At 39.0% G+C, this 24,357-nt stretch overlaps 1 protein-coding gene across 1 annotated transcript in view; it reads right to left on the bottom strand.

Moving 5' to 3' along the window:
• MIPEP (mitochondrial intermediate peptidase) overlaps positions 1-24,357 on the bottom strand; it is a 67,654-nt gene that overhangs the window by 37,860 nt on the left and 5,437 nt on the right. Inside the window, exons 4-13 of the mRNA XM_072343494.1 lie at positions 23,592-23,678; positions 22,449-22,512; positions 21,873-22,055; positions 18,749-18,905; positions 18,206-18,254; positions 17,507-17,567; positions 16,976-17,028; positions 3,035-3,188; positions 1,409-1,486; positions 754-958 (exon numbers count right to left, since the gene is read on the bottom strand). Coding sequence (XP_072199595.1) covers positions 754-958; positions 1,409-1,486; positions 3,035-3,188; positions 16,976-17,028; positions 17,507-17,567; positions 18,206-18,254; positions 18,749-18,905; positions 21,873-22,055; positions 22,449-22,512; positions 23,592-23,678 — 1,091 coding nt within the window. The remainder of the gene's footprint in view (positions 1-753; positions 959-1,408; positions 1,487-3,034; positions 3,189-16,975; positions 17,029-17,506; positions 17,568-18,205; positions 18,255-18,748; positions 18,906-21,872; positions 22,056-22,448; positions 22,513-23,591; positions 23,679-24,357) is intronic.

The following is a 24,357-nucleotide window of genomic DNA, read 5'->3' as shown; positions in this document are numbered from 1 at the left end:
AATGAACCATTTCCTGCCCCTTCAAGTCTTCTTGACATGATTATGCTTGTGATTCACTACAACTGGAGATCCTCACTAAAGCAGCTACTTTGGGTATGTATATATATCTGGTATATATATATATGCTTTGGGCAAGTATGTGTATCTGCAAGAGTGAGGCCAGGGGTTTGTAGAAGGGCTGGGGGAGAGCAGCTAACTGTCTTGAGGGGAATTCAAACCTTACACTGAAAGAGTATATGTAGGGTTTATTTGGCTTTACAATGTCCAGTAATAACATACTTACAAATAACTTGGCCTATTCTAGCTTCAACTGGAAGACTTTAGAAAGAGAACTTTGAGTACAAAGTATCTGATCACAGAATCATGGAATTGTTTGGGTTGTAAGGGACCTTTAAGATCATGTAGTTCCAACTCCGCTGCTGTAGGCAAGGACAGCTTCCACCAGACCAGGATGCTCAAAGCCCCACGCAGCCTGGCCTTGAATGCTTTGCGTCCACTACCTGGCTGGGCAACCTGTTCCAGAGTCTTACTGTAACACAAAACTTCAACATAGACTTCCCTCAGTACCATACATGTAGTATAAACATGATAAAGCGTAAAATAATCTTTCAGATAAGGAAACTACAATTTCATTTGTTTTGTAATTGGTTGGGTTTTTTTAAATATATACATATATATGAATAAATAAATGTCTAATCATCTGATTAAACATGTAACTAAAAAAAAAAAAAAAGACTATTCTAAACTGCTTACCAGTGACATGTTGGTACCGAGTTCGTCCCAGCATCGAATGCATAGCATGCCCCATTTCATGGAAGAGATTCTCCATCATGCCAGGACTCAGTAGCGTTGGTGCACCCTTTGTTGACTGCGGTAGGCTAAGCATAAGAACAACTACAGGCAGCTGGTACTCTCCATTTTCCCTTAGCCTGCCTCCACGAACTGTGAAGTGACAATCCTTTCAAAGATAAAAGGAAATATATGGACAGCAAATGTAATTATATCAATGATACTAAAACAACAATCAAGGTACAATTATGAATTAGTTTTTATGAGTTTTCATCTTTAGAAGATACTAAAATTTCAAATTATTTTCATTTCTAAATATTGGACCAAAAAATAGGTGTTTAAAAATCTCCCATTTCCCTAAACAGATTTCTAAGAGATTTCATGGTGCCTGGTATTCTGTAGTACAAAGAGTCTGAGTTCAGCTTTTCAGGTGACATATCTCAAATGAAGTTACTCACGGAAGTATTTTAGCTGAAACCACATTTCAAGTTAGAGACAGTTCATGTTCACATTTATTTATTTCAATTACTGGTATCTTTTAGTAAAATCAGACACAGACGGCCCTAACTCTATGCTCATTAGTCTATGCTCAAGCTAAAATTGGACTATAAAACATTACCTGATGTGGTTTATCAGGTCGTTGAAAGAAGTCACAGTAGATGTATCCCAGCAAACCTTCATTTTCATGAACAACAGCCTGATGAAAAAAAGTAAATTATCCACAGAGAAAGCACTGCTGAGATTTGTAAACTGAAGGCATACTATTCTAATCCAAAGACATACAATGATAAATGATAAATAAAACAGGAATGACTCGCATAAAATCCATTAGTAAACAAGGTTGTAAATAAGATTTAGAGTTTGTCCTTCAACTGCAGCCCTTTCTGTATCTCACTCAAAAATAATTAGTCACAAATAGAAATAATAATGCCTGTAGTCCCTGAATGACTTCATGAAAGCTGATTTACCATGAAAATAGAAAAGGGAAAGGGTAATTATAAATTGACCCACTGGATATAAAGAACAGCCGTTCTCAAGAAAACTAAGTGGTAGAAGAGGAGTGAAGATTTGGTAGTCAATATATGGAGAAAGGACAACAAAAGAATATGGGAATCTGATGAATAAATTATTGCAAAACTTCTTATTTCCACCCTCCACTAAAAAGAGGACAGAAAATTGGTATTTACCAATATTAAACATCAATATAAAGTAAAGATGACATAGAATAAGCAGCCCGGAAGGCAAATGGGATCCTGGGCTCCATCAGGAGAGGGGTGGTCAGCAGGGATAGGGAGGTGATTGTCCCTCTCTACTCTGCTCTTGTGAGGCCCCATCTGGAGTACTGTGTCCAGGTGTGGAGCCCTCAGTACAAAAAAGATATGGAGATTTTGGAAAGGGTCCAGAGGAGGGCCACGAAGATGATCAGGGGGCTGGAGCACCTCCCCTATGAGGACAGGCTGAGGGAGTTGGGTTTGTTCAGCCTGGAGAAGAGAAGGTTGCGGGGTGACCTCATTGCAGCCTTTCAATACCTGAAGGGAACTTACTCCCAGGACGGGAGCAAACTCTTCGAAAGGGCTGATAATAGCAGGACTAGGGGAAATGGTTTTAAGTTAAAAGAGGGAAGATTTAGGTTGGATGTTAGGGGGAAGTTCTTTACTAGGAGAGTGGTTAGGTCCTGGAACAGGCTGCCCAGGGAGGTTGTGGATGCCCCGTCCTTGGAGGTGTTCAAGACCAGGTTGGACGGGGCTCTGGGCAACCTGATCTAGTAAAGGTGTATGTTTGGTGGCCCTGCTAGGCAGGGGGGTTGGAACTACATGATCCTTGAGGTCCCTTCCAACCCGGGTCATTCTGTGATTCTGTAATAAGCACTAGAAAAAGACAAATGACTGTTAGCATACACACGTATAGCATTCCAATTATCTATAGTCACCTCCAAATTAAAACTAAAAAACTAGAAATAACATTGAGAGACTACAAGAAAGGTAATGTAAGTCATCTCTGAACAGAAAAACTGACTCTGATTCAGGCACTCATTGCACACAAATATATTTTAAAGGCAATTAAATAGCAGCCATATAAAAGGCACTTAGAGCAGGAAGCATCAGAACTCTATCTTCAAGTAAAATTAGACAGTCAATGTTTGCTTCTGACAGACAACCAAGTAATTCAAGAACTTGTTCATGGCTTTTGAAGGCTCTTGTCTAACTTCTCCATCATTTCAGATGCTGGAAACTTGAACACTTACCAGCTTTCGAACATCTTCAGACCAAACCTCTCCTGTCTGCGTTTGTTCAGCATAAAGGGAGATTCCTAGGAGCTGACTGAACAAAGAATTCAAACCTTCCATGCAGGCCCCGAGAGAGAAGAATGGACAGTACAAGCCAGGATCAACATTGTACCTAAGAACATAACAGAATCCCAAAACAGTCAGTTCCAGTGACTGAGCTGAGATATAGTTTTCACATCTAAGTCATAGGATGTGACAAAATAAAACAGATAGACCTCACAAGGCCTGGCTTTATTTTTCAAAGTGAAACTAAGCCATAGATGAGGTGTGGCAAAGCGTGTCACGGTAACTTCTTTTTATATTCAGTTCTGAAGACTAAACTCAGCAGATGCTGACTGATCTTCAGAGGTCTGGAGAGGACATAGCACAGACTGAGTATGGCAAAGTCATGGGTGGCCAGGCTACACCTTGTGATCCATGGGAGGTCACTGGCACTCACAAACCATTCTCACACCCAGGCTGTGCCAAGCTACTGACCAGAAAATGGCTCTGGCTTTGACTGTGGCGTAGGCCAAGTACTCAGCCAGGGCAGAAAAACAACCAGTAAGTGCTGACTCTACAGGCTTGTCTTTCAGTGGAGCAATAGGAATAGGGAGGTTCAGCCACCTTCCACACGTGGATCACACCTCAAGCTCCAGGGACTTTCTCACAGCTTGAAGCCATGTGAAGATGAGAAGATTTTACTTTGTGGCTTGGAGTTCAAACTTGGCCACAATTGCTGAGGCTGACATGAAACAACTTGGTACTTTCAAGACACTGTAGTACAAAAAACACTTGTTGGGAGAAAACACAGTGTTTTTTGCATGCACACACATAAACCAACAAAGAAAGAAAAACAACTACAGAAGCAGTTTAGAGTGTACGCAACTGATATTTGGGCACAAACTTCCTAAGACTCTGACCCTGAGAATTAAACAACTTGCAAATGCATTAGGAAAAACTGCTCAGTCATTTGGCTGTAACAAAATCAGAACAAGCACTCACGCATGTGCTCCAAGACAAAAGTGTTCCTGCTCTCTCAATTCACATAGAAGTCCAAACGTTAGGCTTTCTGGGGTCTCAGAGTAAAGACTGTTCTCTTCCCTCTAGAGTATCACAATCCCTCCTATCTCCTTTCTTCTTTCAAGCTCTAGTGCTTTTGCTTCTTAATGACGTGGTAACTAGCCATTGAAATTTAAACATGCATCAGCTAGGCTACAATAGCTGAACATCAGACATTGAAACCACACTATTTTACGGCCTATGATCAAAAGGCTTAGTCAGAGATAAGCTGGGAAAGAGTCAGCTAGTCCCTATCCATTTGTTTACCCTTACTTCTCTCCCACCCCCCACACAAAAGAAAACCCCTACGAACCAAGCCCACTCGGGATGCTGCATTTGCCAACGTGCTGCTTACAACTGCAGCTCCAATTCAGCACAATATGCTTGAATACCCTGGGATGCACAGCAGGGTGGGATTAGCTCTCTAAACCATTGCATTCGTTCTTGAATATATCATTGTATTTTGTTTTATTCTTCCACCATCCTTTCTATTACCTTTATCCCATGCTCTAGCAACATGATGGAACTGCTATGGCAACATTTGTTGAAAATACAGGTATGCTCGGTTACAGGACTTTGCTTATTCTCAAACTACAAGTGCAAGAGGCTAAAGCTGATGTATTTCAATGTATTCTTAGTTATATCAGAACACATAAAATAAAGTAGATTTTGACTCTACTAGAGTGATATAACATCTTCAAGATGTATACCAACACACTCTGGATGCTGAAACATACACATTTTCCTCCTTAATCAAGAAAGAGCATTTATACCAAAAGAAGAAGCAGGATGTAAGGTGCTTTAGACTGTTAGGAAAAAAGATGAGAAACACAACTCCAGAAGAAAGCAGAACAGGTAAGTTAATTTTCCAGTAGTAAGTTACAGATAAGTAAAGACTGGAAGACACTGCTTTACACACAGAGCTCATTCCCATTAGCCCTGCCAGATCTAGGCTGACTCCATGCACAGCTCATCTAGTAGTTCACATCTTCCTCCTCCTCTAGGCATCTAATATCATCCAGGTTTTCCATGTCACTTCCTCCATGTCAAATTTAAGAAGAAAGCTGAATGTATTAAAAACCTGGAGAAAGAAACTATAAAAATGCACAATTTAATAAATCAACATTCAACTCCACCATTTCTCAGATATAGTAAACCATCAGATTCTTGCAGTTCTAGGAAATTTAATCACGTAGCTTCTGACAGCAATTTCAGCTGCAGGAAAGGAGGGTATGAAAACATCAAGAGTAGAGCCCTTGACAAGCCTTTATGAAATTAAGCCAAACATACAAAGAATTTTCTGAAAAGCAATAATCTTTCCTGATGGAGCAGCTAATCTTAGAAACCATTTCCAGGCACACAAAGGAGAAGAAAATCATCAGGAATGGTCAGCACAGATTCACTAAGGGAATGATGTTCTGGATCAACCTGATACACTTCTACAATGAAAAGACTAGCATTAGAGATGAGGGGAAAGCAGTCTATCTAGAATTCAGTAAAGCCTTTGGCACTGTCTCTCATAAAATCAGCATAGCAAAGCTGATGATGTATGAGGAGGATGGGCAGACAAATGAAAGGTGGTGATGAATGGTGCGAAATCACGCTGGACACCAGTAACTAGTGGAGTATCCCGGGGGTCAAATGCTGGGTCCAATCCTGTCTAACACTGCTGTGGTTTAACCTGGCAGGCAGCTAAACATCACACAGTTGTGGCAGCCCTGGCTGACACCAACTTGAACATGACCCAGTGATGTGCCCTTGCTGCTAAAAGGTATCCTGGCACCCTGGATTAGGAAAAGTATGGCCAGCAGGTCAAGGGAGGTTCTTTCTTCTCAGCACTGGTAAGGCCACACCAAAGTACTGCATAATGTTCTGGGGCCTCCAGTACAAGAGAGATATGGACTTCGTGGACAGAGTACAAACAAGTGTCATGAAGACAATTAAAGAACTGGTGCACCCCACCTACTGGGAAAGACTGAGAGCCTCTCCTTGGAGAACTCCAGAAGCTGCCTGGATGTGGTCCTGGGCACTCTGCTCTGGATGGTTCCTGCTGGAGCAGGGGTTATGCCAGGTGACCTCCAGAAGACCTTCCAACCTCAGCCAACCCATGATTCACTAAAGAAATGATATGGTGCCTAGGTACCAGAACTACAGAACCACAGAACAAGATAAAATCCAGCTTAATCAAAGGAGGATAGCATGTGCCATGCAAACTGTAAAGGATTACCACACTGAGATGAAATGCCAGATTAATGTGCGGTTGCTGGGGGGTGAGGAGGAAGAATTCTGAAACTATTTTATGAATCTTATTATGTAAAAGAAATTCTCACTAATACAGAAAAGCAGATATATGCTATCACAAGAAACAAGTGATATTACTCCATGCAAACAGTTGACATCACACAAAGAAAACAAGTAACTGTCTACTTATTCCTCATTCTCAGTGCTCCCTGAGCATATGGATTGTCTCTGTGGTCGTATTCCATGATGAAGAGGATGGGAAGAAGGCTTTCTGATAGGCATTTTGTAATATTCTGTCACTATCCAAAGATGGGATAGAAATCAGCCTGTAACAGTTTAGTCTTTTGGAAAAAGCACAATACTTATCCACCCACACATGAAAATAGCTGTAACAGACTACACTGGCTTGAGGGAAAGACTTCTTCCCCCTGAGACTTCTCAAGGGAAAAAGTCCCTTACCCCAGCTAATGTTTGAAGATGTCACAATCTAATGTTTTGAGTACAACGAGGCTCTGATTAGACAACCACTTCAATAACAACAGCATAAAGTCAATGTCAGCCATTTCTGGTGGAACGCTGTCAGGATCTAACCTCCCCCATATCTAATGAAGGGTATATGTTAATGGCATTTTTGCCAACGAAAAACAGAAAGAAAGAAAAAGTTCTGCAAAAAACATTTTTTGTACAGAATGCAAAAAACGGATTTCTGGTTCTGATCTCATTTCTTTCTCCACCTCTGCTCTGCCTGCTACAGCAGCATGAGAACAAAGGTCAAAGATGAAGACTTTGGAAAATCTTCAATAGTGTCTTATGACACAAGTCTGATATTTAAATTACTTCTGGACAACACTGACAGCAGTCAGTGGCAACTATTATACCTTAAGATATCTTATAATTGCAGTTCAGATTGGTTTGGATTTATTTTCTGCTTATCACTGCAGTGTCACAGAAGTCCACAGAATATCCCACACTGGAGGGAACCCATATGGATCATCAAGTCCAACTCCTGGCTTGCTGAATGGGGACTCTACCCCTTTATCCAGGTCTCTGATGAAGATGTTAAACAAGACTTAACCCAGCACCAACCCCTGGGGAACATCACTAGCCACAGGCTTCCAACTAGACCATGTATGGCCTGCTGACCACAACCGTCTGGGTTGTGCCAGTCATCCAGTTCCCAGTCCACCTCTCTGTACATTCATCTAGTCCACACCTCCCAAACTTACCTACCAGGCAGTTATGGGAGACAGTGTCAAAAGCCTTGCTGAAGTCAAGGCAGGAAACATCCATTCTTCTTCCCTCATCTACCCATCAGATATAACAAATGACATAACAGAAAGGCTAGCAAGTCAGTCAACATGATTTCCCCTTGCTGAATCCATGCTGACTACTTCTGATAACATCCTTCCACTTGCTTGGAGATAATTTCCAAAATAAGCTGTTCTATCACCTTCCTAGGGACAGAGGTGAGGCTGATTAGTCTGTAGTTTCCTCCTTGCGCTTTCTGAAGACTGGAGTGACACTGGCTTTCCTCCAGTCCTCAGGCACCTCTCTTGTTCTCCGTGACCTAACAAAGACAATACAGAGCAGCTTGACAAGCATTTCTGTCAGTTTCCTCAGTACTTGTAGGTGCATGCTGTCAGGCCCCATGGGTTTGTTTTCACTGAGTTTGCCTAGATGACTTCTGACCAGATCCTCCTCAATCAAGGAAGTCTTCTTTTCCCTAGATTCTCTTTCTTATCTCCAGGGTTTAGGATTCCTGAGCAGCAGTCTCAGCAGTGAAGACTTACAAAGGATCAAATCTTAGTAATTTGATCCCCTTTCGTGATAAGGTTGCCTGCTCAGTGGACGAAGGGAAGGTAGTGGATGTAATTTTTCTGGATTTTAGTAAGGCGTTTGGTACTGTCCCTCACAGCATCCTTCTGAAACTATCCAGCTGTGAGATATACAGATACACACTGTGCTATGTGATGAACTGAACTGATAAGTGAAGCTACATCTGGCTGGCAGGCAGACACAAGTGGTGTTAACCAGGGTTCAATTCCCTGGCCAGTTCTATTCATCATCTTTATCAATTATCTGCATGCATGAGTGGAATGCATCCTCAACAAGTTCACCGATGACACTGAACTGGGAGGTACTGCTGACTCTCAGGAAGAACAAGAGGCCTTTCAGAGGATCTAGATATACTGAGCAATTATCAACAGCATGAACTTCAACACAGGAAAATGCTGGGTCCCATACCTGGGGTGGAGCAATGCTGGACACAAGCACAGACTGGAGCCTACTGGCTGGAAAGCAGCTCAACAGGAAGGGACCTGGAGGTGCTGGTTACAGCAGCTCAGCATGAGCCACCAGTGAGCCCTAGCAGCCAGGAGTGCAAACTGTATTTTGGGGGACATTTTGGAGGTGAGAAGACATGATTCACTTGCTATATTTAGTGCTCATACAGCCTGCCTCACCTTGAGAATTCTGTGCAGTTCTTGGCTCCACAGTAGCAAAAGGATGTTAAGGAGCTTGAATGTGCCTGAAGGAAGGCACTGCAGCTGGTGACAGGGCTGGAGCCATGTCCTGTGAATAAAGATTGAGAATATTCAGGCTGCCAAGCCTGAAGATGAAGCCAAGACATGACCTCTTTGCTCCCTGCAGCTCCCTGGGGAGAGGAAGCAGAGGGTGGTGCAAGGCTCTGCTACTGGGAACCAATGGCAGGTCAGGAATGGCACAGAGCTGAACCATGGGGGGATCAGATTGAGCATTAGGAATGACTTTGGTATCATGGAGGTGGTCAGATACTGCAATAGGCATCCTAGAGAAGTGTCCTGTGCCTGTCAGTGTTTATGAGACACTTGGACAACACCCTCAATAACACACTTTAACCTCTGGTTAGTTGTGAGGTGGTCAGGAAGTTGGAAACAACGATCCTTGATCTTTCCAGGTTCCTTCCAGCTGAACTCTTTTATTGTATTCTATTTTATTCCATTATAATTAATAACACGAATTCAAATGAGTATGGGGTGCTGAAAAAAAAGCCACTGTTCTGAAAAGCAGGTAGAACCTCTTCAAAATCTTTCTTTAACACCAATAAGTAATCATTCTGGACATTAAAATACAGAACTAATTTCTAACTTCTCAATCCAGTCCTACCTTTTATACAAACCCCCTTGCTAAATCAAGACCAGCTATCACTGAAGAAGGTCCAACCTCAAACTTGCACTGATTCCAGGAAAACTTTCTTTTGGAGCTTATTTAAGAATTAGCCAAAACCTCAGATAACTGAAGCTGATGTCCTATAACCAAAAATTCAGTTCCTGGAATTATTATTAACAGATGATCTTGCCTTTCAGTGGCAAGAACAAGCATATGAAAGAATTTTTTCTAAGTCCTCACTTCCAAGATTTAATGCTAATCACTCCAGAGTGAAAGGTGCAGCACTAGGTATTAAAGAACAACAATGAAAAGGGAAGAAATTAATTTTAAAGCATTAACTCCTTCCCAAAGAAAGAATACTCAATGAGCAGAACAGGAAATCCTGCAATCTCTTCTAGATATGTAAAAGTGAGGTCTGGCCGGAGGATGTGGGTGGAGAAGCACTTGGAAAAATTTGCAGACAAACTACATGCTCTCTATTGAAGATTCTTGCTTGATTCCAGGCACACCAACAGTAGCAGCCATTAGCAACTTCATCATTTCCAGATGACAGGAAAAAAGCATCTGTTTGCTAGTAAATGATTCCCTAACCTCAGTTATTCACTTCATCACCTTAGCGAAACTGCAAGAACATAGCATTTCTCAGGCACAATATTTCAGTGTTCAAATCTGTATTAATCTAAAACACTGTAGCACAACCTCTTGGCAGCTATGGTGACTGAGAATGTGACAGCAAGCCAAACTTCTCTTCCCTCAGTCTTTATAATTAAATTTCTATTGGTGTTCAAGAATTTGGGACTGTACTTTCAAAACACTCCGTGACCCTGGCCAGATTATCTAAAATACTGCATAAAACTTTTAAGTTGTGGACTTCTATCAATACACTTTTTAAATGCTACATAACAAAGATAGAGATTGTCTGTGTAGGACTCAAAGCCTTTTTGAGAGTAGATCCAAGACTGTAAAATGAATTTCTCCTGAAGCTAAAGGAGAAAAAACTCCTTTCACCATCCTCTAACCCAGGTGTGTGGCATTTCTCTCATCTTCTTTCATTTTTTCAAATGTGAAATTCATTTGAAAATGCACATAGCAGCCTCTCGACAAAACCCAGCAAAACAAGTCATTCCATTGCATGTTTCTTTATGGATAGAACTAAAGGACAAAAGCTTTAGTTAAATACTTTAGTTAATGAACTAACTGATAGTGGCTGACCCTACATCAAAAGGAGCAGAATTCCCAAGTACTTTAGCTTAGCCTGCCCCAAAACTGTTCACTCTTCAGAGCAAAGCAGTCTCCATAATCTGCATGTTAAAGCTACTGATAATCCTAATATGTATTTTTATACTATATGCTATGGCAGTAGTCATAGAAAATCACAGTATGCAAGATTTTCAAGCTGTTATCAGCTGCAGACTTGAATAGTTGTCTAGCCTTTTCTTCTATTTAAAGCGGTATAAAAGTCAAGCAAACCAGCAAGAAGCAGCTGCTTTAATATAAACATTTTTTGGTCACTTTTTGGCAAGCTGCCTCGGCATTTACTCAGCCAAGTTACAGCTTTTATATCCAACAGGAAATGCATTGATGTGTTTTTGGGAAAAGAAATAAGAAAGGAAGTTAATACAGCTTAAACTGAACTATGTTAACAGGCATTGCGCTACCCGTAAAGTTTCTGCTAAGGGTTACTGCTACTAGCAAGAAAGGTTAGTGCTCTGGAGACAGACTGCTAAAATCTACTCTGGAAATGAATGAATAACTGGAGCTTCATTTGGTGACAGAAGCTATAGGGCAGTGCCAGAAATCTTCTGTGCCATAATTTGCAGCTTGTCTGCTGCAGCATCTAAACAGTCAGGAAGAATTCTGTGAGGACAGTGATGCACACAGCATACTAACACCACTAGTAGAACATTTTACTGATGTCTCTAAAGCTGATAGATACATGGAGACAAAATTAAAGTCTTTCCTAAGAAAGGGAAAGCGCTCACATCAACTAAGCAAGCACAGGCAAGAGAATCAGATATCCTACTTAGAACAGATACTTAGGATGCTGTGTCCCCAGAGAAGTCACAATTCTGAGGCCACACACGCTTAGCAGGGTATTAACTTGAGCTACTTAGCAGAAGTCTTGAACTGTGATGTCTGAGCTCTTGCTCCTCTCTGAAACTTACACTTCTCTAACTGAACTGCAGAGCTGAATCCCAACATAATGAACAGCATGGCTCCTTTCTATGAGAAGAAGCCTTTGAAATGTAGGTGAAGGAGATGGGAGAGCGGTGGTCTGATGCATCACAACAAAACCTTGCAAAGAAATACACACCAGTCAAAAGATTTCTTTTCTTGGGTATCAGAGGTCAAAAGCACAGTTACGGTCTTTTTGATACCTGCAGTCAAGGATAAATTTTCTGAACCACTCCTAAACTCAGCACTTTATTTTTATAAATCCTTACACGAAACTTAAATGATCTGTAAGCATTTCTAGGAGAGCAAAAAAAAGGAAATAACAATACAGATATAACCGTCAGAAAACACAGTGATGCATCTGAAAGATCATTTCTTGAAATTCAGACATTTTTATACTACTAGATTCTCCAAAACGTTTGCTTCTTGTTTAGATGTAGGAATTATCATACTCCTAAAACAAAAAGAAAAAGGGTGCCAATATAGAAATCTTGCTCTGAACAAATCAGAAACAGTGTCAAAAATATATAAGTGAACTCATCTTTACAGTAGGAGTACTTTCCTCTGCACCAAGCTTTCAGTTAAAAAAATAGATCAAGAATTAGAAATAGTCATTTTTATTTTAATGGTGAACCTTCAGTTGCCTTGTTGAACCTGCACAACTACATAATGTGAGTTATCCTCAAACGTCCAAAACTGTGAAAGACTGAGACACAAAAAAACCCCAAACTGTGTCTGTTCTGTTTTCATTTTGTCTTAAGACATACTCCAATATCTCACTTCACTCTGAATGCCTGAATTCAAACCCCAAAGCATTAGTACTTACAACAAACCCTAGAAAGAATGAAAATTCCTTATGTACTTGATTGCCGAACGAAAGCCCAGAAAGCTTAGAAAGAAAAAAATCCTAGTACTCTCCTAAAGAAAGCAAAAATATCAAAGAAAAACAGTAGTTTCTTTGATGTAAATTCCTGCTTTATATTAAAGGATAAACTGCGTTCAAAAACCCAGACACCTCACTTTTACAGTACGCAGCCCAGCAATACTTTTAAAAGAAGAAATGTAGCCAAACCAATTTAAAAACCAATTTAAAAGCAGAAGTTAACTGACACAGTGAGGTTTGGTTATTCTTCAAGAACAGCAGGCTTCAAACAAAAAGGCTGTGTCTCTGTGAAGAACAAAGACGTAGTATGTCATTATAAATAATTATTTCTAAGCTTGTATGACTTCACCGAGTCTAAATAAAATACAGACTTCTAAAATCACTTTCATTTAAGCTGTATATTTGGAAAGAAACTAAGACTGTTTTGTGTAGCATGACTTTCATCTATTTTAATAAGGATGCTTTTGATAAGCTTGGACATTAGGGATATTTGAGTAAGCATTGCTGCTCTTCAGAGCTAAGCCTTCTGACTCTTAACAGCTGCAAATTAGTCCCTTGGCAAGAATTCTTATCTGTGGCTACTAAATGTGGTCCCTGATAAATCCCAGTGCTTTGTTTCTGCTTTTGAGAAAAAAATATTATCCTGTTGGCTTCTATGAAAATTCAGAACACTACGTGAAGTATCTCCAATAAAACAGATTCTCTCAAAACTTTCAAATAAACTTGAAAAAAAAAAAAAAAAAAAAGAACTTCTTAGTAGAAGATAAAAGATGAACCCCTCAGGTTAATAACTTAAAGAGATCAAGACAAGGAAAACCCCTTCCAATTTTCATTACATGCCAGACTATGAAATTTAATTCTTTACCTCAAGGGAGACTATTAACTGTGATTTATAGAAGACTCTGAATTTCTCAAAAAATAATAATGATACTTGAAAGCCTTTGTACTCTCATCAACCATACACTAGCACCTGTATCTTACACTCCTTCTTTCCTTCTGTTAACTGTACCTTTTCAATTATTATGGTCAGGGGATAATTCAGAACATTACTTTGCTATTGACACTGTATATGACTTTTAGATTGACTTTGTTTTCATATCAAACAAAACATTTCTTTGACACTCCATAGCAATTGGAATAAATACGGAATTCCTGAAACGTATATTCGGTTTTTGAATGACTCATCGTGCAAATAAAATATCCTAACGTCAGGAAGAATGACCACTGACTTTAAAGCTCCTTACAATATGTTTAACATATAATATGCTTTGCTTGTATTATAGTAACTCCTTTTACTCTTAGGTGAAGAAGATAACAAACTAAGTACTCGGTGACATCAGGAAGAAAAGGGTAACAAATTATTTGTGAAATTCCTTTACTGGGACATTTCAAAACACTGAGCATAAAGCACAAAGTAGTAGTATCTTCTACAGGATACAGTGCAAGCTGTTTGCACATAACAAAACTCACAATTTTCTGAGCCTTCTTCCCAATCACAGTACATATTCGTTTAATAACCATTCTACAATGAACAACATAGCAAGGCCTTTCAGTAACTTTCCTTTTTTTTCCTCCAAAAACACTAGTCCAGCAGCTTAGTGACTGGTAAGTTGATTTAACAGAAGACATGCCTTCCCTTGCTTATATACAGATAGTTATAGAAAGTTTTCCTTCCTTTTGGGCATTTTAGTTGAAAAATTTCCTGATTCTCTTAAAATTTTGCATTGTTTTTTCATTTCAGGATTCAATTTGAACAGAAGTGACAGTTTTCTCACATATTCCATAAATGTTCTGGTCTGTTTTTCCACTGGACATTCCCAATAGAAAACATTCTTTCATAAAGCTAAAAATAATGCTGTTACAGCTTTTAGTGTATGTGCCTTTAGAAACATTCACAGCTATGTTCAGGTTCCTTGATATTGCCCCTGCCCCTGAAAAACAAATGTGAGCCAGACGTCTATGTACAGTCCCAACACAAAAGGAGTGAACTGTTGAACTGTTCCTAGTTTCTGCTGAGCTGGTTACCCCAGGATCCAAAATGCCTCCAGTTGTCATGGTGGCTTCTCTTTCCTATGGAGCGGGAAACTGGATTATTTTGGTATTGATTTGTTCATCCCCAAGGCCAGTCTTACTCATTTTTGCAGTCCCAAAGCAACAGACCAGCATAGCGAGCAAGACCCTGAGAGCACATCCCAATTGTTTCTTGAATAAAGTCTTTCACAGTTTGGCAAACATCCCGGAAATGAATTATAGCCAACAAAGTCAGCCTGATCTCATAAGCAACAAAGGTTAGGAAAGCAGGAGTCAACATCAAATGTTGCAAGCTTGCCACTGACAGTTCTTATAAAAAGTTCTATGCTTCAGTCAGAAGTGACTTAATTACAGTTAACCCCACCTTCAAGACAAACAACTGACTGTAAAAGGTCTCTTCCATCAACTTTTATTTATTATTTAATGACCCAAAAGAAGTCATCAGGGCTACTACATCTTTGTCGGATCCAGGCCTTGAGAATTACTTATAACTTCAGCTGCACTTACTGAGAAGTAATGAGATTTAATTAATACCGCGGTACTTGCCTGCACTAAAACTCAACAGCATGATTTTATAATACACATATTAGACATCTTCTTACTTGTTAGAGGCTGAAGCATGTTCCAGCATTCACTGTTTTACTACCTTTAGACTGCCAAAATTCTTGAGGTTCTTCTAATTATTCTGTCTATCTCCTTTTAAGATACTTCTGCCATGGATTTCAGACTTTTGTTTCCAAATGTACATTGACACAAAATGTTGTGAGTTTAAAGCCAGAGAGGATACTGAGCATCATTAAAAAAATAAAAGTTAAAAAAAAAAAAAGGAAGTAAACTATCCGACTATTCAGTTACCATCAATGGGAGACTTGCACTTTTTGAAGTAGGATCAAGCTTCCAGGGAAAAGGCTTGGTGAACGCTGACAGAAACAAAACGTTTGTAGATGAGTTTATAGGAGAAATGCATCTCCTGAGCTAAGTCTGGAGCTCCGCCTGCTGTTCACCTTACAGAACAGCAGAAACGTTCACTAAACTATACGAGTGAAGAGGGGCAAATATTGCAGTCCAGGTTCATGTGGTGAATTAAAAGCTAGAGAAAAAATAAAATACAAAGTAGTAAAAGATCACATCAGGATCACACTGTCCAGTGTTTGCTCACAACATTTAGGTGAAAATATGGTTGTATAGACCAAAATAGAGAACAGAGTATCTCTTCCAACAGACATGGGCACTGCCTCATCCTGTATTTCTTTCACCTCTTAGAGATGCATGTGTGACATGCTAGAACATTGCCATGTTAATTAAGCACTAAAACCCTTTATATCCTTTTTTACTTATGACTGTGAAGATAATTTGCACCTTACATACTCAACAGTAACACCGAAACTATGGTTCTGTACATCAGCTGGAGCCATGACAAAATAACCGTAGCCCAAAAGAAACACTCAAAAGCATGTATTTGGTTTCTTCTGAACAGAAATATTTTCCTAAGAAAAGCAGAAGAAATGAAATTCATAGGAATACAGAAACACAAACTACTACTGCGTTCCAGAGTACGACAGGGACAAAAACAAAAACCATGCACTGTGCACAGTACTACTACAGACATAACCGTGCCACTTCTGTAAAAGGCATAAAGCTGGAAGGACAATTCTCCCACCCTCCAAAACAAACAAAACAACACAACAATGCAGTGAAGGAAAGATTTTTTTCTGTTCTCTTCCCTCTGTGAAACCAGCACAGCTTTAAATTCTCTTTTCCAACACAATAAAAGGTCAGTGCCACTGATCTAATGAACACAACTTGCAGTGCTCCTGTCTTTCAGAGCTGCCATCTCCTTTCTTGTACACAATTTAAGTCTGTGTGGTGGACCTATTGGATTTATTTCTTACTCTTTGCAAATGACATGAGAATGAATTCTGCCCACAAAGAGTGAAAACCTAACCAAGAATTCTCTGTTTGAGGTCCATAAAAGAGGATGATAAATACAGGTTCAGTAAAGAAGTAAACCAAACAATTGCTTGAAGAGGAATTAAGACTGCATTCTGTGATCAGAATTTATTTTTAAACATTACTGCAGTTTTGCTAAAAGCAAAATGAAAACAAGGATTTTGTCTCTTGTGAAACTATTTTATCCCCTTTTATCTCCAAAGAAGACCAATACCTTCCTGTGAAACAACAGAAGAGACAAACATTTATAGGCATTCCAACTAAGCAATGTTACAAACAACTGCCTCTTCACACATTCTTTATATTTTCATATTGAAGCACATCTTCAAAGAAGGAAACCCTGTTTACACTGAGGATTTTCATTATACTTCCTGCAAGGAATGAAATAAAGGCACTCATTTACATTACAATCATGAACATAAGGAGCTTACCTCTCAGCACGAAGGACGCCGCTGTAGTAAGGATGATCCCACGGCATCAATTTCTGAAAGAGAACTCCAGCTTATAACTACAATAATGAACAACAAGTGAACCCAAAGTAAACGTTTTCTTTTCCTCCACATATTTTTGCTGTTTCTGCAAGTCACAAGACTTTAAATCACAGTGGGAAAGAATCAGTACTAAATTCATCATAAACAGCACCATAATCCAGAATTTGACAAGTTATTTTAACAGTTTGCATTACAATCATCCATCTTCCTCAAATATGCAGCGGGATCAGACTCCAAGAGAAAAAAATACTCAAAGAAGTATCACTTTGTATCAGCCAACTACCATCATGGGCTCAATGCTTGGTTTTAGTACTAATAGCAGCAAGGAAGTCAAAAAGCACTTTAAAGCAGAAGATGGAAGGCACCTCTTTGTAATTACACTACATGTTGCATATGAAAATTGAGTTGATTTTTCATATAGACAATGGTTAGCTTATGCTATATCAAAAAATAAGTGTAAATTTAACTTACTGAATTCTGAGGGTTAAGCTTCATTTTCATCTTTGTCATCATTTCAAAATCTTTTTGAGTTCTGAAAAACAATTGTATGATGAAAAACTTCATGAATGATTTTTCAGCAATGGAATACATACAAGAATACTTTGTTCTACCATCAGGGATTGGTAGTACTCTATAAAACATCAGGCCCATATACTACAGTACAAGAGCTTTCCTTTCTGCTTTTCTCATTCAAGTACTCCCAATCGAATCTTTCTTACCCTCTTTTCTTACTCATGTGGTTGTGCGCATCCCAAGCATTCTCTTTCTGACAACACACACCATTAATACACAGTGATGAAAGTGTTCTGCACTGCATAAAACTATGGGGAAGACAGCAGGACAAAGGGGAATTCGTTCATGGATGTAAAGTACATATGTGGAGTTGTGCATATGGATAAAAGCCATAAGAGGTGCCCTTCAATACTTAAACATTGTCTTCCTGTTTGCTGATGCCTGCATTTCTTGTCACATCCCTTGTATTCAGTCTTGGCTGATCGGAGGATCATAGCCACAGAATGCAATTTAATAGTTCACCTCAAAACTCTGAGACAGACTTGCATTTTATTTCACCAAAACATAAGTAGCAATGACTGATTTTATAGTACGTGAATCCCTCTGCTCATGAAATAAAAGTCTGCTTACAAAAGTACCTTAGTGACAAAGACATACCTTTTAGATAACTGGTCAGAAAGCTTCTCCAGAAACTGCATTACTGTCTCTAGAAGTGTGGGGGGAAAAGAAAAAAAAAAAAAAAAAAAAAAAAAAAAGATGGTGATTCAGTCCTTTAAAGGGTGTAACACTGAGATCAGAGCTTCCCAAATAACAACAAAAAAAAGGACCCATAGAACATTAGAACATAAAAACAATATGGTTGTTTCTAGAATCACAAATCATGTTATCGACCACTGCACCACCATTTTATGGGAATTCAGTACCATATTTATATTATGTCATTACAGCATTACAGGATAATGGCAGCTTTGTACTCTAAAGACTGAATACTGACTCTGAACAAAAAACACTGGACCCTACTCATATTATTGCTGTTTACAAGGAAACATGAGTATTTTATCAAGCAAAATGTAAACAAAATAAGAAACTTCACTGGGAGAAATATGTGTAAACTTAGCAAAACAAACTAGCAGCTTTTAACCTCACACCTAACACAGCTCATTTGCTTTTTCAGCTTACTGTTCCACACATGCCTTATACCTGGATTTTTGGCCATTGTTCCCTGAAGAGCCCTGTGGGCAAAGGTGTCATAACCAACCAACTGTGCCAGACTGTTTCGGCTAGCAAGCAGTTCTTCTAGACATCTTAGTTGTTCAGCATTTGGGTAAAGAAAAATCTTGTAAGCAGCTTCTCTCACCTAACATGGAAAAAAAAAGACACATTATTACAGTCTGACTCCTAAGGAAATAAGCAATGCAACTGAAAATCTGGCATTCATTGATACTGTTAGAAAAAGCCAAAAGCATTTTAATAACATTAATTACGACTTGCTGTCAGTTACTGCTCTCTTACTCATTAAAGATGAAACGCAATGAGACAACGTAACAGCTCAAGAGTGCTAAAAAGGATCCTGTTCTCTGCTCCTGTCAACAGACCCCTCCTATTCTCTTTGTGCCAACATCTGTGTTTCTCAGACAACTCCATGAGCTGTCTTAGCTCATTAAAAGCTCTGAAAATTGACCTTTGCATGTCATTCAAACTGGCTCCTGGAAGGATCTGATGAGAACCAGAGACAGGGTCAGGGGAATGAAAGAGGAGGAAAAGAAAAGCCTTATTTCTTTCGAGGTAGCAAGCTATTAGTCTGTCCATTTGCTCATGGACAATCAGCCTTTCTGCTATTTCTGATTTATTTTTATTATACCTCAAAAAAATCACCTCAGAAACCCTGGTAAAATGCTTTTTCTACTTCACAAACCAATTTAAGAAGACCTTCACTTTGTACATTTTGTACAAAGGGGAAATGCAGCCAGACCCTTTTTGGTGCAGAGCAAGAGGATGAGATGTAACAGACATAAGCTGGCAGATAAGTATTTCCTATTTAATACCATGAAAAAAAACCATCAGTAGTCAAACACTAGGGGTACAGGTTGCCAAGCAAGATGTTACACTCTCCTTACTCTGAAAGTGTTCAAAACTCAACTGGATATTGGCCATGAGCAACCTGACCTACTTGATCCCATTCTGAACAGGATAAGGCTTGAACTGACAAGCTCCAGAGGTCTCTTCCAACCAGTATTCCATGATTTCCAAAGAGTCTCTCCAAATACCTGACTCAGAGAACTGCACTTTTACTATGTATGACTGGACGTTTAAGTAGCAGATCACACTGTTTTAAAGACAGGCTTATAAATGACACGCAGTGAGTATTTTTCCTTCATTTGCATCCTCTCAGTGCCATAATTTTAATTCAATTTTCATTTCTTACAGAGAACAAACAATTCAGCTTCTGTTCTACTACAGTCAGCTTTTCTCTTTTTCGTGATAAAGTCAGTCATCTCAATTACTTTATGTGTGAAGCTTTGAGAAACGCAATATGTTGCTAGATTCATGTCTAAAAGACTAGATTACCACCATCACATTTCAAAGAATCTAAATGCATTACCAGTTTATAAACAAATACTTCCTAAATGAATTGTTTGAGAAAGTACCATCAACAATAACTAAAATAGGATTATTTGGGATAATTCAGGTTGGAAGGGGCCTAAGGAGGTCTCTAGTCCAACCTCGTGCTGAATGTAGTGTCAGCTATAAGATAAGATCAGTTTACACAAAGCTTTATCTGTTTGGGTCTTGAAAATCCTCACTGTCAAGAGAAAGTACAACCTTTCTGGACAGCCTCTTTTATTCCTGGGGAATCCTCATAATGAAGAAGTTTCTCAAGTTGGAATTTCTGATTTCCAGTTGTGTATCCAAGTCACTCCAGTGTGACACTGTCCCTCTTGGAACGAGCAGTAAGGGGTGTCCCAAACTGGATACAGCAATCTAGATGTGGTCTAAAGTTTGCTGTATAAAAGGCTATAAACTTTTCCTTCAGTCTTTGGTTTCGATCCTGTTGACCCAGCCTTCTTGCTCTGCCTGAGTCACTGCTGGCTCATGCTCAGTTTGTTGACCAGCCATCCCTCATTCACACTAATCACTGGGGTTCTTCTCTGGTCTTTACAACCTTTCAAGGATATCAAGCCAGTTCTCTCCATACCCTTAGATGAAGCTTGTCTGATTGCAAGGACTTGTTCAGGTTGGATTCTCTCAAATCATCCCAAACTGGATCCTCATCTATAGCTGGCTGTTCTTCTCTCTGAACTCTTTCACTAAGTACAGTGACCTGGAAGACCTTGTTGCTGAACACTGAGGAAAAGAAAGCAACAAGCATCTCAGCCTTATCTGTGTCTGCTGTAATGAAGCCACCCATTTAACAGAATCACAGAATCATTAAGAGTCGGAAGGGACATTTAAAGGACATTTTGTCCAGCCCCCCTGCAATGTACAGGGACACCTACAGCTAGAACAGGTTGCTCAGAGCCTGGTCCAGCCTGGCCTTGAATGTCTACAGGGACAGAGCATCCAAAACATCTCTGGGCACCCTGTGCAGGTGCCTCATTGCTCTCACTGTAAAAGATTTTTTCTTTACAACCAACCTAACCTCTAAGTTTTTCACTCATCGATCCTCTGTTTTCCTTTTTCAGCCTGCTAGTACCAATGGATCAGCAGACGTTCCCCCTGCTCCTCTTGATGCTCCTGACAAGTCTCAACTCTACTTGAGCTTTGCTCTTCCTAATCTCATCCCTAGATGTAAAGGCACAGATTCTAAATTTCTCCCTTTTACCCGTTTCCACCTGCAGTCTGCTGCCTTTTGGAGATGAAGCTCTGTCATGACTTCCCTGCTTGCTGAAACTGACTCCTGATTAGTCTGCTTGGTTTTCCAAGTATTGGGATAAACTGATACTGGGTATGTTAGAATCCAGATTGTGCTCAGAGGACACTATTTTTTAAAGAGCTGAAAGATTTCTTAAGCTTCCTTACGCTTCACAGCTGTGTCTCATGGGATCTCACCTCTCAGTTTACCAAATAAGCTGGAGTCTTCTTGCCTGAAATCCACTGTTTGTATTCTGCTTCTTTTTTTCAATCCATTCAGGATCTTCACCTCCACTATCTCATAGCTATGATAGTCAAGGCTGCCATTGATTACAATGCTCTAAAACAGTTCTTCCTTGTTAGTCATAACATCACAATTGTAAACCATATGCATGTGCCTGAATAACAATTAAAATAACTAATATGCTCTTCTCCTATACAGCATGCCAAAGCTGACTTGGGGAGAACTCACCAGATCATCGGGACAGTCAGCATGCAGACCAGCAACTTCTAAGTAATTGCCTTCAGTCGTAAAATTAGATCGAATGTGCTCTGGCAAAACACGTTTGTCAATCTTGTTGGGAAGGTGAGTTCCTGTGAGAAATTCATTACATAAATCCAATATTCTGACGTTGAGGTTGACTGCCTTTTTACGCTGAAAGAAAATTCAAGTACAAAATACATAATATCTTCAGATATTAAGTTTAAAAAATCTTAAGCTTCCCAGAAATGATGCAAAAAAATTCTATATTTAAGACTAGACTTACAGAATCAGCACATTCTTAAGGTACAGCTGAAGTCAACAACGGAAAGATCAGCTGCTCAAACATACTTCATATAAAGAACAGCCAATTAATGACTAAAACAACATAAGCCCACTATAGAAATTACTTAAGATGGAGAAAATTAATCTCTTCTGATAGACACCAAATTCTCCACAGAAGACAAAGGGCTTTTCTGAGGACAAGCTGACCCAGAATCACATTTCACATCCTGTATCTTTGGTAGTCATGAAAATTTTTATACACGTGTTGTAGCAAAAAATTACCTTTTCTTCATCCAAATGAATGCCACTGATCTCAAAATCAAACATAAAAAGTTCTGCCACTCGCCTAAAAATACAGTAAATCCCTGTTAAAACAGCCTCATTTGATACTAAGCACAATGTCTTCACATCTTGTATATTTATTAGTTATGTTTGATACCTTTAATAGGGGATATTATTTATTCCACTGTTATGAGTATCGCTGTTACAGACACAGACCTCCTATGTTTTAAGCCCTTAACAGTTTACTCAATTAATCAAAATTTCTCCTTTGTAGTTATTTAGTCATCTGCATTGAAAGTAATCTTTCAGAACAATTCTGCTACTTTAATCTAGATATTTAACCAATTTGTGCAAATTACCCTTTTAATTTGACACTCCATTTATTCAAAATGATCAGAAAATGATCTCTAACATCTTTGATTACATGGAAAGAAGGATCAAGGAAATAACTTATTCGTAACATGAGCAAACATCAGGCAGTAAGCTTGTCTAACCACATCAAGAAAAAAATCATTAAAAACTGTAAGTACATAAACAGCTAATAAAACATTTTACAACAATCATAAATTAAGCTTTACATATACTAATAAACTGTTTTTGAAAGAAAAAAAAAAACATCTGCAGCTGACAAGTTCCATGAATAAAAGCATCTCTTTTCCTGAAACATAAGCATAGGTATTACACATCAGAAATTTTTCTAGTGGACTCTTGACTAGCCCTGAAAATCAAGAGATCCACCTGATATTCTCAGACTGAATAAAGTCCCCTAATTTCCAATTCTACAAACCGAACTCAAGTTATGTAAGTCTGTTCCCTATTTTTATTGCTAAACACTTACTCTGACGCATACATCACAGACGTGCACCTCATTTTAATCAAGCTGGTATTATTACAGAAAATCCTGAATTCTCATTTTTTATTTTCATGGATACCAGTAATGCAGTGCTCTGCAGTCCCAGGGGCATGCTCCAAGACAGCAGAACTACAGCCTTCCTAACTCACATACAGGTAATTCAATAATAACCAACACATACATCACAGAGTTGTGGTATGTTTTCCAGTTGGACAGAACACAAACTACAACTTCAGTAAAGAATGAGATATGCTATCTAAACATCTAAATCTATAAACATTAATAAGTACCTGGTTTCTGGATCTAGGGAATTCATAACAACTTCATCAGCTAACAACCGCCTCAAACTCTGGCACAGTTCAACATCTGTATTTAATCTGGAAAAGCAGAGGATAAGAATGATTCAATTGCAACCACTATAAATATTTCAGTCTCTTGATAACGCTACTTAAAGGTCAAGTTCACTCTTTATTCAGATAGCAATAAAACCAAAGTTCCTAGTTCATAACAATACCTAAAACCTACAAATTTAACAAACAAAGGACACGTAGACAAATTAGCGTGGAAATACATTGAGTGCTTCAGATGGGACAATAATTCTGGATGTCATTTTGTGGGAAATACAAGTGCGGTCTTTAAGGTCAATTCCAATCAAAGCCTTTCTATTATTCTATGACTTTATGATAAGAGATTCAGATTAATTCATGAACACTTTCTACAAATTTTATATCAGAAATATCATTCAGATACTGGAGTCACATTGCTACAAAGGGCACGCTCCATCTAAGCCTCAAAAAATCCAATTGCTAGTGAAAGGTTTCCCAAATGCTGCAGCAAGATGAAAGCAACAGTTTTGCTGAAGTGCATTTCAGAAATTTCTTTTTAACCAGATATCTCAGTCACAAGGCTTGCCAAACTGATATAATGCTGGATCACAGAGATAACTTCTGGATTTGGATTGAGATGTTAAAGAGAAAAAAAAACACAAAACCAAGCAAATGTCCAGAAGCAGGTCCAAACTTTAAATACAGAAGGTTTTAAGAACAAGTTCTGTGA

Source organism: Excalfactoria chinensis, chromosome 1 (assembly GCF_039878825.1).
Source record: "Excalfactoria chinensis isolate bCotChi1 chromosome 1, bCotChi1.hap2, whole genome shotgun sequence".
NCBI lineage: Eukaryota > Metazoa > Chordata > Aves > Galliformes > Phasianidae > Excalfactoria > Excalfactoria chinensis.
This window is presented reverse-complemented; position numbering and strand designations above follow the sequence as displayed.